The 14,656-nt window shown below is 36.7% G+C and overlaps 1 protein-coding gene across 1 annotated transcript; it reads right to left on the bottom strand.

Annotated features, from left to right (window-relative positions):
• Positions 1-7,168: 7,168 nt before the first annotated feature.
• On the bottom strand, positions 7,169-12,725 carry LOC147609367 (uncharacterized). Its single transcript, XM_086787636.1, has 5 exons — positions 12,267-12,725; positions 12,017-12,086; positions 11,764-11,879; positions 9,803-11,210; positions 7,169-7,888 (listed from the first exon to the last, which is right to left on the bottom strand). Exons 1-5 carry the CDS (start codon positions 12,409-12,411, stop codon positions 7,375-7,377), a joined length of 2,253 nt encoding a protein of 750 aa, XP_086643762.1. The 5' UTR covers positions 12,412-12,725; the 3' UTR covers positions 7,169-7,374.
• Between the last annotated feature and the right edge of the window lie 1,931 nt (positions 12,726-14,656).

A 14,656-nucleotide genomic window follows, 5' to 3' on the forward strand; every position in this document is an offset into this window, starting at 1 on the left:
GTACATACTCCATCCAGAGTCTATCTAGATTGCCATCTAAGCTCTACTTGAGAGGGCACGGGTGGACATCACCATCACTTTTACCTCTTTGGTATAATCAGAATTTTAAATTCTCTCCATTGTGTATCTATTGCATTGTCTATTGTGCTTTGTCTTGCTATATCTTTCCGCTGTGCCATATTCTTACATCATAGTGTTAACATGGCTATAGGAGTTGGTGCTATAACTATGCCATACCATTAGTAATCCAAATGTGGCTGCCACGCTGTCTGTCATTCCAACATTGGCAGCATATTAACAACATATTAACCATAATCTCACCAACACGCCAGTGGCATAAGTGTGGAATCTATCACCCAGGTAGGTCATCGATGTCTGCAGCACTAGTTGAGCTCAATATCTCTACACTTATGCCAATTCTTAAAGATGTCTTGGAAAATTGCACTTGAAGGATTTGGTGCATTCTTGTTAATATGTGTGAGTCCCTAGAGTCCTTTATGATCTAACTAAACTTGTCCACAGATCTAGTTGGCTCCATAGTCCTTGTGGTGGCTCCAGTCATTGTGAGAACTGAGAGTGGGAATGATAGTGGGAAGAAGAGTAGGCTCCACTATTAAAAGACTCAAAGTGGGGAGATGAGTGGGTTTTGGTTTTTTGGGAGAAGAGTGGGCTCCATTGTTAGAGAAGCAGAAGGATTTTGAGTAATAGCCTTGAAAGGAGGTGCTCATGAAGGAGATGATTGAGGATAGTGTGGAGTATTGTTTGAAAAACTTTCTCCTAGATAATCACTAAGAAAACTTCTCCCATAATGTCAAGAAGAAGAGAGTCCCTCTAACAAAAAGAGAAAGAGGAGAAATTGGCATGCTGACATTTTGTCTTGCAAGGTCTCTTCATTTAGAAGTGAGGCCTTGCAAGACACTCAGAAAAACGTCTTTATAAGCCCATTTTTATTAGAGGTTTCTCCACAAGGACTATGAGGAACATGCATCAAAATAGGAGGGATAATAGGGAAAGTCATCCCCCATGATGCACACCTAAAACCATGAAAAGATATTGACCAAATTAAACAACACATATTCACAAAAATGAAAATGGTATACATGAAAATCATAGAGAACAAAGAATGATTGAGGTACTACCTAGATCAATATTGAGGGAAAAGGGTGGTGTGTGTTTGTGTGCTTAAAGCTATAAAATACTACAACCATATAACCAAACAAAAGTGATATGTGATTAAAAAAGAGAATAAAGCATGACTAGGTTTTAGGAGAAGCACATTAAGAGTCTTACCTAGAATCAAACTTAATGAAGAGTGAAAAAAAATTGAGTGGTATACTTGTTGACAAAGTGGCAAAGCATCATTATGGTTTAGGAGAAGCATTAAGAGTCTTACCTAGAATTAAGAGTGTGAAGCAAGTGAATGGCAAACGTGTTGATAAAAGTGGTAAACCCATTGACAAGTTTTTTTAAAAAAAGTCATGTGTGTAAAAGTTAGGGTTTTAGATTCAATATAGTGTAAATGACATTATTATTTATGTGTGAGGTAAAACAATCATTAACCAAGAAAATCATAAACTTTAAACCAAACACACGAGATAAAGTTGTTAAAAATCCATGTATATGAAGCTGCTTCTTGCTTTGTTATTATGATAAAGACCTCCTACTCTGGCGATTATGGTGAGGAGGAGTCACTCAAAGCAAGGCGGAAGTAAGATGTAAGGAAAAGAAGTAAGGATTTTGACAAAGAAGAAAGAGATATTTGGAAAAACCATTTAGCATACCTCATTAATTTTCATATGTCAAATTTTTATAAGCCTCACTATGAAAATACCGATGGTAATATCAACGCTTCATAATATAAAATGATTCAAGAGAAATGTGTGTGTGGTGTCATTGGCGAAACATCTATGTGTATGGTGTCCATACCATCATTGACCAAATGTATGTGTGTGTGGTGTCCATACCATTGGCCAAATGCTTGTGTGTGGTGTCCATACTATTGGTCAAACTTATGTGTGTGTGGTGTGTCCATAACATTAGCCAAACATCTCTGTGTAGTGCTCACGAGTGGCCAAAAGTGTGTGTATGGCATCCAAAAGAGTGGTGTGCTATCCATATAAGTGGCCAAATGTGTGTGTGGTCCTTTTGCACTTAATTTCGATGTGGAGAAGTGCTAGAAAAATACCCATCGAATGATGAGGGAAGAACCACAAGCCTCCTCCATTTTAGGTAGATTTGATTTATTGATTAGTGAGGAGCTAGTTGGGCTAGCCTTTTATAGTGGACCATTTCTATGATGGACTGTACTTTGAAAAGCATATATGGATTCTTGGATGAGAAATTTGGGTGCCTCAATATAATCATCGATATTTTTGTCGTATCAATAAGAATATCAACAACTATAAGCGTTGGTTGTACACTATAACTTCTCCCCAGATTTCATGGAAATTTGGCTACGTAAGGAAATAGCCTTGAAAAAGAGCCTCACACTTTTGAGCGAACATTATGTAGTTAAACTACTCCCTTTCCTTAGTTGATATATAACTAAAAATGTGTAAAACTTACATGTATATTAAGAAGCAATGTACATGTGTTTTTATTCACATTGATGCCATTTAGTAGGTTAAAAAAATGTGGCTTGTTCACATGGAAGTAGTGTAGCTTGGCATATCTTGTAGTGATTCAAAGCTATTTACTCAATGCAAAAGCCATGAGCGAAGGCCTAAGTTTCACCCTAGTTTACATGTATTATGGACAATAAAATTCCCAAACTTTAGGCGTGTTTTTCAATTCCACTTGCAACTTACAAAAACTACTTCTTTTCCATTGTTTACACCTAGTTAACAATATGGAAAAGCTTACATGCATAACCCAAAGCATGCCTATTCCTTATTGTTTGTAAGAATAGCATTGTGGGTGTTAGCCTGCTTGGCAACTGTGAAGTTGCTCACCATCATCATGTTGGGTGTAAAAGGGTTGCATACACTTTGATGAAGCTTACTCACTGATGTGTGGTGCTTTTAATGTAATCTCCATGGTATATCTTGTAAAACACCTCCATCAATTCTTTTAATGTGATCTACATAAGATCCATCGAATCCATTGAAGTTGGATTCTATGGATCTTACAAAGATCACATAAAAAATAATGATGGAGATTTAAAAAAAAACAATCCATAGAATACCTTACCTCTAAATTAATATAGTAAAACAACCTCCAAAGAGAAATTAACTAGGAGATGCCTTAATCTAAGACTTTGACTTCCATGTCTTTCTATAGCTACCAAAGGTCTTGCTTCAAAATCAAAGAGAGAAAGAGATGGAAACACCCTTGCTCATGTAACTGCTTCCTTACTTGCCTCATTCTTACATCTTGCTTGCCTCATTATCTCTCACATAAACCGAAGCTCTGATACCATTAAGAGAATGCAGGGAAGAGGGAGAGCTTGAGTTCTTTGCAAGCATAACACACACATATAAGAGAAAGATAGACACAAGAGAGAGATGATTGGATGAATTTTCTTCTATCTTCTTGTCTTCTCTAGAACCATAAACTAAAGAGATATGAGCACATACTATAAGGAAAAGTGTTCATTTACTATAACTTACAATGGTCGGTCCATAGTGTGAACCCGACTATGTGAGTTGCTACCATAGCTATGCCATACTCTAGTAATCCAAATGTGGCTATCACATAGCTTGTCATCTGTGGTATATCAACCATAATCTTACATATGGGGGAGAGGGAGATATTGACTTTCTTGCAATAAAAACACACACACACATGAGAGAGAGAGAGAGAGAGAGAGAGAAAGCCGTGAGAGAGAGTACATACTATGAGGGAAAGTACTCATCTACTATAACTTATAATGTTTGGTCGATAGTGTTAACTTGCCTATAGGAGCTGCGCTATAACTATGCCATAATGTGGCTATCACATAGTATGTCATCCAAAATTGGTGGCATATTAACCATAATCTCACCAACCATGCCAATGGAATAACTGTGGAAGCTATCACCCAAGCGGGTCATCGATGTCTCTAGCACTAGTTGTGCTCAATATCTCAACACTTATGCCAATCTTTCATGATGTCTTTGGGAAATTGCAATTGAAGGATTTGGTGCATTCTTGTTAATATGTTGTGTGGTCTCTAGGGGTGATGACCTCTACTACACCACTTGTGCAGGTCACCATGACTCCCTCTAACCAAAAGGAGAAATTGGCATGCTGCCATGTTGTCTTGCAAGGTCTCTTTGTTTAGGTGTGACACCTTGCAAGAAGACACTAAGAAAAGACACTTAGAAAAAAGTATTTATAACTCTATTTTTATCAAAGGTTTCTCCATAAGGACTATGAAGAACATGCATCAAAGTAGGAGGAAGAATAGGGAAAATTGTCCCCCATGATGCACACCTACTAGAACCATGAAAAGTATTGACCAAATTAAACAACACATATTCACCAAAATGAAAATAACATACATAAAAATCATAGAGAAGAAAGAATGATCAAGGTACTACCTAGATTAATATTGAGGGTAAAGGGTGGTGTGTGTGTGCTTAAAGCTACAAAATACGACAACCATATAGCCAAACATAAGTGATGTCATTAGAAAAGAGAATAAAGCATGACTAGGAGAAGCACATTAAGAGTCTTACCTAGAACCAAACTTAATGAAGAGTGAAAAATAAATGAATGGTATACTTGTTGACAAAGTGGCAAAGCATAATTATGGTTTAAGAGTAGCATTGAGAGTCTTACCTAGAATTAAATTGAATTAAGACTTTGGAAGCAAATGAGTGGCAAACATGTTGATAAATGTGGCAAATCTATTAACAAGATTAAAAGATAAACAATTCATGTGTGTATAAAAGTTAAGGTTTTAGATTGAATAAGGCATAAACCACTTTTTTTTTTGTGAGCTAAACAAATCATTAACCAAGAAAAGCATAAACTTTAAACTAAAGACACAGGATGAAGTTGTTAAAAATCCATGTATATGAAGCTCCTTCTTGCTTTATTATGATAAAAACATCCTATTCCAACGATTATAGTGAGGAAGAGTCACTAAGAAGCAAGGTGGAAGTAAGATGTAGAACATTTGAAAAAACATTTAGCATACCTCATTGGTTTTCATATGTCAGCTTTATATAAGCCTTAGCATGAAAATACCGATGGTAATATCAACACTTCATAATTTAAAATGATTTAGGACAAATGTTTGTGTGGTGTCCATAGCATTGGCCAAACATCTATATGTATGGTGTCCATACCATTGGCTAAACATATGTGTGTGTGGTGTCCATATCATTGGCCAAACATTTGTGTGTGGTGTCCACATCATTGGCCAAACATATGTGTGTGTGGTGTGTCCATACCATTAGCCAAACATCTGTGTGTAGTAGTGTCACAAGTGGCCAAAAGTGTGTGTGTATGGCATCCAAATGAGTAGTGTGATGTCCATATGAGTGGCCAAATGTGTGTGTGGTCCTTTGGCACTTAATTTCCATGTGGAGATGTGCTAGAAAAAGGTCTAGGTTTAGGGTAGAGGGTTTGGGGTTTAAGGTTTAGGTGACTTTCGTGCATATATTTTGCATTGAATGATGAGGAAGAACTACTAGCCTCCTCCATTTTAGTAGATTTGATTTAATGATTAGTGAGGAGTTGATTGGGCCACCCTTTTACAGTGGACCATTGCTATGACCGACAATACTTCGAGGAGCATATATGAATTCTTCGATGAGAATGTTGGGTGCCTCAATATAATCATTGGTATTTTTGTCGCGAGATCGATAAAAATACCAACATTTATAAGCGTTGGTGGTACATTGTAACTTCACCCCAGATCTCATTGAAATTTTGCTAAGCAAGGAAATAGGCTTGAAAAAGAGCCTTGCATTGTTAATGAGCGAACATTATGTAGTGAAACTACTCCTTTTCCTTAGTTGATATATAGTTAAAAATGTAAGAATATGGCACAATGAAAATAGATACAACAAGAGAGTACACTAGAAAATGCAATAGAGAGAATGGAGAGAATTTTAAAATTTTGATTATACCAATCAAACAATATGATGGTGTTGTCCACCCGTGTGCTCGTGTAGAGCTTAGACGGTGATCTAGACAGACTCTAGATGGAGGGCATACTGAGAGTATAGGAAATATATGCTCACAAGCATTGGATACCTTTTCTTGTGCCAACTATATTCATTTATAGTGCTACATATAGTGTAGTATACGTCCAAGATGTGGGTGACTATGCTACATTGACGCGACTCATCGCCCATGTATTTATAACCCATCCCAACTGACCACCACCCACTAATGATAAAATTAGTATCCGCGAGAATATTTTCGGACCCCAGCCTAAACTCTTTTACCCCTCATCATCTCCTAACCATCAATGGTCACAACTACGACCCCTTCCAGCATCTAAACTGAGATTCCCACTAAAGATATGGGCACCAATGGCTTCTCCTCATAATGGGGGCCGTACAAATGTGCACCATACATCAATGTGAGATACATGCTGAGAGGCGGGCATTGAACATATACTAACAAAAAATGTGTAAAACTTACATGCATAATAAGAAGCATTTATATTCCTTAGTTAAGAATGTGTGAAATGTAGGTGCAGTTATAGCTTGGTTTTGGAAGAAAACTAAAATGTACATGTGTTTTTGTTCATGTTGTTGACATTTATTAGGTTAACAAAATGTGGCTTGTTGACATGCAAGTAGTGTTGCTTGGCATATCTTGTAGTGATTCAAAGCTATTTATTCAATTCCAAAGCCATGAGCCAAGGCCTTAGTTTCACCCTAGTCTACATGTATTATGGACCACAAAACTCCCCAACTTTGGGCATAAATGTCAACTCCACTTCGAAGTTACAGAAACTACTCTTTTTACATTGTTACACCTAGGTACCAATGTGAAAAAACTTACATGCATAACACAAAGCATTCCTATTGCTTACTTAACAATGTGTGGAACTTAACCAATGCGTGTTCTAATGAGTATAGCCGTACCTTTTGGAAACAAAGGAGAAGTGCCAACAAGTCATTGGTTTGTTATTTGAGCTAACAAAATTTTGGGATAGTATGTTATGCGGTTGATGCCACTTATAAGGGTAAAAATGCCATGCATAAATGTGGCAACAACCACAAGCTTGGTTTTGGAAGAAAAAGGCAACTATATTATCTTATTGGTAGGTGAGTAGAAAGGCAATAACAAGGGAGATTGAAGTGGGTTACCCCAATATACTCAATCTAAGTAAGGAGAGAGAGGTGCAAGCGTGAGATGCAAATGTACTCAATCCAAGTAAGGAGAGAGAGGTGCAAGTGTGAGATCCAAGAGATGGGGTGATTAATAAAATTAAGGCTTCATGCGCCGCTTCTCCTTCTCCTTGTGGAATGAGTTGTAGCGAGGGGACCAGAGGAGGAGGTCTTTCCATGAGGAAGAGGAGGAGGATGTGGAGCGCCCTCTTCGTTCCAGAAAGATGGAGGCTGGAGAGTCCAAGCTTTTGGGCATGGAAGGGCTAGCCAGAGGCTGGTTATGGTGGTGGTGGTGGTGGTGGTGGTGGGGGTGGTGCTGATTGTCTGCAGGAATAGCATTATATTGGGTGGTGCCTTGCTTGGCGACTGTGAAGTTGCTCACCATCATGTTGGGCGCACGAGGGTTGCATATGATCTGATGAAGCTCAGTACTCACTGATGTGGGGTGCCCTCTTCTGCTTCTCATCACCATCTCCCGGGAGACTGAATCCATATTATTATCATCCCCATTAGACCTTAGCTTGGGGCTTACCCCCACTGCACTCTTGAAGGCCTCCCTAAAGCCCTCCTCCACATCACCACCACCAATATTCTCACTCTCTCTTATTGAGCTTCTGCACACACACATGAACCCATACATTTTTTATTGAATCAGTGCTTTTAATGTGAATATCTTGTAAACCACCTCCTTCCATAATTCTAATGTGATCTATGTAAGATTCATAGAATCTAACCCCATTGGATTCTATGGATCTTACATAGATCACATTAAAATTATTGATGGAGCTTTTTCTTTTTTAAAAAAAATTTAAAAGATCCATAGAATACCTTGCCTCTAAATTAATATAGTAAAACAACCTCCAAACAGCAATTAAGCTAGAATCTTAATGTAATATCTAAGTGATATCCATAGAATATCTTGCCTCTAAATCAATATACTAAAACAATCTAGAAAGAGCAATTAATCCATAGTTTTAATATGCTCGAAGTAAGTCTATCCATAGAATCTTAATGTAATATCTAAGTGATATCCATAGAATATCTTGCCTCTAAATCAATATACTAAAACAATCTAGAAAGAGCAATTAATCCATAGTTTTAATGTGCTCGAAGTAAGTCTATCCATAGCATATTTTGCCTGTAAATTAATATCTAGTAAAACAAACTCCCAAGAGTATAATTTGCATGTACACGTGTAGCAACCCATGGTACAATCTATTTTCAATCAAGATTTTAATATTATACTTGACTTCCAAGTATCCTTTACCTTCATAGTAAAGTTGTCTTGTTCTTCCAATGAGGCTTGAATTAAAATCATAGAGGATACTTTAGGTGATTCAAATACCATAAAAAGACTTGGATAAAAGCATGACAGATCAAGCACATACAATCTTAAACACTAGTTATCTCATGAATTAAGGTTAAATCCAAGGCAAACATGTCAAGAAATTCAAGACTGGCTATTGTATATTTACTAGGCACAATGAAAGAAAGTCATCTAGTTGGATTTTTTATAGCCTTTATTTTAAGGAATGAATTAGGGTATATTTTGTTCTAAAACCAACATTTACTATCCATTTTGATAATCAAAAGTGGACAAATGAAGGGGTCTCTCTTATCTTGAGTCATTAAGGTAGGGCTCTTTGCAAGGTTGGCATACACAAGTGAAGCACATAGGGTCAAGTAATGTTCAAGTGATGCAAGGTAAGTTTGTTGGCTAGAGGGCAAGGTTGATTTTGGATGGGTAGAGTCTTTCTTCAAAATGACAAGATGCCCACAAACTTTGAACATTTTTAGAGATATAGTGTATTTTTTAATGGCCCATTTAAAAATAGCGATAATTCGAATAATGCTAGAAAAATAGACATGATAGTCCAAAAAATCAAACCTAGCTAGAACTATGATAAAAGAAGTGTTGAGAGGACCTATTACACAAATCAGATTAAATATAGCTATTACATACCATTAGATTAGATATACCATTAGATTAGAAGTGTGGAGAGGACCTATTATACACCATTTATAGCACACATAATATTAGATATACCTATTAAATACCATTAGACTATATAGACATATTACATACCATTAGATTAGATAGACCTGGCTTAAGATTGTTGAATAAATGCATCAAATCATTCTATGTAATGATGATTTGATGTATCTGTCTATCCAAACCACATCAAGAACATTTTTAATTTAGTGCATGTGTTAATTATGCCACTAATGAGTTGCCAAATAATCAATTATGCCACTAATGAGTTGCCAAGTAATTAACATATGATGAATTAAATTGAGGGCTAATGCAGATAGGCTTATCATACACACATAAAATGAGATAAGAGTGGTCACAATTGTTGATCAAATGCATCAAATCCTCTGTCTAGACCACATTAAAAGTAATCTCTATGTAAACCACATCAAAACCATCTTTACCACGTTGATGAGTTAACTATGCCACTAATTAATTGCGAGTTAATCATTAATCATATGATGGATTCAATTGAGGGTTAAAAGAGATGATTTACCTTCGGGAAGTGGAGGAGCAAACGCTGAGCATGCCAGGGGAGGTACTTCCAGCTGCTCGCAACTGATTAGCAGAAGAATTAACAGAAGAAGATATAGAATTAGCTCTAATCATGCTCTTAACGTTGCGGCGACTTATATAGACAGATTCCGGGCTACTGGTAAGTTCCAATGCATCTTTCATGGAGCCCTGATCAGAGACCCCACCAGAGATCACAGATTTGTTGTCCGAGCTCGTGCCAGTCCGCTTCATCATACTGTTCAAGCCAGGCCTGCAAGTCCAATTATTACCTTTTTTTTTACCATTAGAACTTAGATTAGTGTTAATCCTCGATGGTGTTTGCTGGCCTGAGAGTGCATTGCTGCTCATAATCACCTCAGACTTGCTAATCACATCCACATTGCCGCATGTCAGCAATTGCTTCAAAAGCACATGAGGAGCTGAGCTCGCTAGATTTAATCCTCTGTGATTATGGTGATGATTAAGTTTGTAATTAGCGTCCACATCTGATTGATTATGATCTTCTCTTGCGAATCTGGTAGATTTTATCGACATTGCGGACGAAGATGATAAAGCAGGGCTTGCAATTGTTTTTGCAGTGCCTTCTAATCCCGTGGCTAATTCTGAGCTTTGATTAATCATAATGGCTTTCTCCACATCAGGCAAAGAGAATTCCTTAGATAATTGTTCTGATAAGCCGCCACTTATTACACCCGATCCATGGCTAAGCCTAGCTGAGCTTACTCTCTTAATCCGGGCGCCATAGCCATTGCTGGTGGTGGATCCTGGGCTACCCACTTCGACTAACATATGATTAAATTGAGTAATTATTTCTTGATCAGTAGAGCACCTGGTGCTATCCCCAGTCTGTGTTGCGGCATCCATATTAACGCCATTAATCTCATCTGCATTATGATTAGTCGCAGGCGCATATGTGCCAACAATTAGATCCCCACTACCACCATAATTACGTCTGGATTTGTACACTGATTGAGCTTGTTTATGATAATTAGACTTGATAATTTTCCCGGCTGCATGCAATTCTTGCATATTAGATGCAGTTGGCGCTTCGACCTCCTCTATGATCTCACACTCGACTGGCCTTGTGTTACTCCGGCTTAATACACTATTATTACTAATATGAGGCCTCTTAATCTCTTCTAGTAGCTGTTGTGCGGTTAATTCGAAGCTTTTGCCTCCTCCCCCTCGATTAACATCCTTAATCATTGGATTGGTCACGTTAATCTCTGCTGCCACAAGCCTTCTTGAATTCTGCCCTTGCCCACCTTGATCAACAATTGAGCCACTATTGTTTGCAAATATTGGGCTTTTGATTTTGTTCATGGTTTCCCCTTGATTCATTTCACCCTCCATTTTTCTCTCCGTCACACCCCCACATTTACACTTCCCTGCACATGCAAAGCACAAGTTCATACTCTACAAGTCAATTATTAATGTAAATTATTTCATATATAACTAGCAATTAGAATGATTACTAATGCGATAATCATGTTTAGATCAATTGCATAACTAAAAAAAATAGACTGATTACTCTAATTTTAATTAGAATGTCTACTAATGTTATCATAATGTTTACTTGATGATGATAAGTCATTAGTGTGGCATTCTTTTATATCTATATTCTAATTAGCTCACATTTCAAAGGTTAGGTCAACTAGTACTGCTATAAATTAAACAAAAGTTCACTCTACAAGTAATTATAGGGGAAAAAATGGACCTATGATTACGTAATAATCAACAATTACAATTAGTAGATTTAGTAGTACTGCTATAAATTTAACAAAAGTTCACTCTACAAGTAATTATAGAGAACAAAATGGAGCTATGATTACATAATAATCAACAATTACAATTATAGCTAATGTGATGTAATTATAAACCCTGACTATAGCATTCTATTAGATTTAGCAGTATATTTCAAAGGTTTTGGAATCAGCCCACCTGCAATCCCAATGTCTCTAATTTCTGATCCCATCAAAACATACTCGTTCTTGCATAGAGGTTGAATTAGGTCGTTGTCGCCCAAATCGTGCCAAATGAATCCATTTTTGTAATTTCTGCAGTGATAATGCAGGTGATTAGGCCTTACAAAAACCAATTGTAGAAGAAGTTAACACCTAAAATTTAAGGTGATTAGGCCTTACAAAAACCACTTGTTCAAGAGGCTAACACCTCACTTTGCAGATTTAATTACCTTTTGTAAGACCATGCAAAGGAGTTGGGCATGCCTTTTCCTCTCAGCACGGCCAACCACCTCTTGAAATCTGATAATTACATGCAAAGAAGAAAACCAATCAACTAATTTGAGATACTAAATACTAAACATGCTAGGAATTGGGCTTAATTAGGGCATCTGTATACTGGGAAAATATCATATATTTTTTTCAAAGAGAAACCTTACATTGATGCCTTCTTAATCAATGTAATTATGAATGTCTGCTTACCTCTTAAACGAAGCCCTTCTTGGGCAGCAGTAAGGTACCCTTCCAACAAGTGAGGGTGATCCATTTGCCCATGCCTACTAAGGTAGTAGACAACATGAACTTTCCTTCTAAGAGGCTTAATGGCTTGTGGGGGCTTGGAATCCATTGCAGGAGTTGAAACCTTAATCAGTATTATTAAGCTCCCTCTCTAGTACACTTGCAATACTGCACATGCTACTCCAATTGAGCCAGTAATTATGTAATGTATCACATTGGAGGGTCTTTCAAGAGCCATGAATGAAGCTCATTTCTTAGAAGTGGTGAGGGAATTAGTGGGAGATTAGCAAGGGAAACAGGGAAAACTGGTGGGAAATTAGCTGATCATCAGATGTTTAAGCTTGTGCACTCAAAATACAAGTGGGAAAGCAGCAGGTTGGGTTCAAATTGCAGGTGGGTTTCTAATTCATAGGCTCTCAAAGTGATTGTAGAGGAGGTTGAAGACAGGATTGTACAAGCTCCATCACCTACTAGTACACAGTGGCAGGGCCAATGGGCAGCTTGAGATGGGCTGCAAGGCCACGAGACACGGCCAGCTGAGCCCGAAAGGGAGAGGCCAGATGGCAACATTACATACCAATCACCCACAACATAAAAAATATAAATAAATATATAGAATTTAAAAACAAAAACAAAAGTTGAGGGAAAGGGGCAAAGGGTGGAGAGCCAAAAATAAAAATATAAAGTGAAAAGAAAATATATAGAATTTAAAAACAAAAACAAAAGTTGAGGGAAAGGGGCAAAGGGTGGAGAGCCAAAAATAAAAAATAAAATGAAAAGACTGCACAGTCCTCTGCAAAATAGTACAGCAGATTGGGGCCTATTGGAGAGGGCCAATATAATTGGAAGGTGCATGGGGTCAGTCTAGCCAGCAAATAATTCATCTATCATAAGGTAGTTTATATAATATTCCTAATTAATATTGCTTGAATTAGCTCCACAATTCCATTTCATAAGAGCCAATTATATTATGATTCTGTTATAGTTACTTGTTGTGGCCAAATTCGGAGGCAATTATGCTATGGCAAAATCTAGAGGCAATTATGTTATAGCTATGGCAAAATTTAGAGACACTTATATGATGATTCTTTTTAGTTTGTTGTTGTTAATGGCAGAAGTTATTAAAGTACTACTTTTCATCCATCATAAGGTAGTTAATCGAATTGGAATTCACAAATAATATTGAAAGTCTTGAGGCTTGAACTTGCCTTGAAGCTTCATAATTCCATTCCATTTGATTCTTTTTTTAACTATAGTTAGTTGTAATGGAAAATTTTATTAAAAGTACTAATTGCCAAGCTACAATCTAGTGCAACAGTTTCTCTAAGAATGATTTCTCTTAACAGTACCACTGGTGCCAAATGTCAAATGTCTTATCATATGTCTCACTGTACATGATAAAAGTGTAAAATTGTAAATGTCTTATCACATTGGTAGATTGAATGTATCTAAAATGTACATTGTATTTGTATCTATAGTGTACATGAATATTTAAAGTGAAAAAGATGTCTCTACCATATTCTAGCAATAATTCTCTTGACATTAATATACCTGCCAAATGTTAAATAACTTATCATATAATCTTACTTTATATAACAAATGTGTAAAAATGTGAGCATAAATTCAATCAAACACACAAAGTAGATTGAATGTATCATGAAAATTGAAAGTGTGAAAAGCTTTGTTCTTCTTTCTTGCAATTCTGTCCCTATTTTACTCAAAAAATTGCTACATTAAAAGAATTCATTCATAAAAATATTGAAGGGGATTTTTTAAAAATAACTTTAAAAAACTTAGCAATGTATCCTTTTATTCTTTCCCTTTTTACTCACAAAATATATTATTCAAAAGAATTCATTCATAAAATCATTAAAGGAAGAAATTTCCTAACCCTAGTTATGTATTTATGTTTTTAGGGGGGCTTGGTTATATCAACCCTCTAGTCGTGGACTACAATTAATCTTAGTTATAAAACTCCTTATGATTTTTCTCTTTGATTGTTAATGAGTGTAAGAATGCATGGATAAAGTTATCAATGCCAACTTACAATCCAATTTAGACCTTACACTTGATGGTTTTAAATGTACAAAGTTAACCTCTCTTTTTTAAAGTGAAATTTTATTTTACATCATAATAGCCATCGATGTGTTAGGGTGAGTAGGAGTTCAACCTATGACCTCACTCTTCAGAGTTTGACTCTTTACCAACTCGAACCTGTAGACTTTTACCCTAGTTATCACTAATAAAGTACAAGTGTTGCATGTATCATGCCCTCAACAAATAGGATAGAGTACCCTTGCCAACTTCCAAGCTAATGCAGACCCTGAAACTTTGATAGTGTTGTCATGTTGAAG

Source organism: Cibotium barometz, chromosome 51 (assembly GCF_041138505.1).
Source record: "Cibotium barometz isolate CiBa-2024 chromosome 51, ASM4113850v1, whole genome shotgun sequence".
Taxonomy (NCBI): Eukaryota; Viridiplantae; Streptophyta; class Polypodiopsida; order Cyatheales; family Cibotiaceae; genus Cibotium; species Cibotium barometz.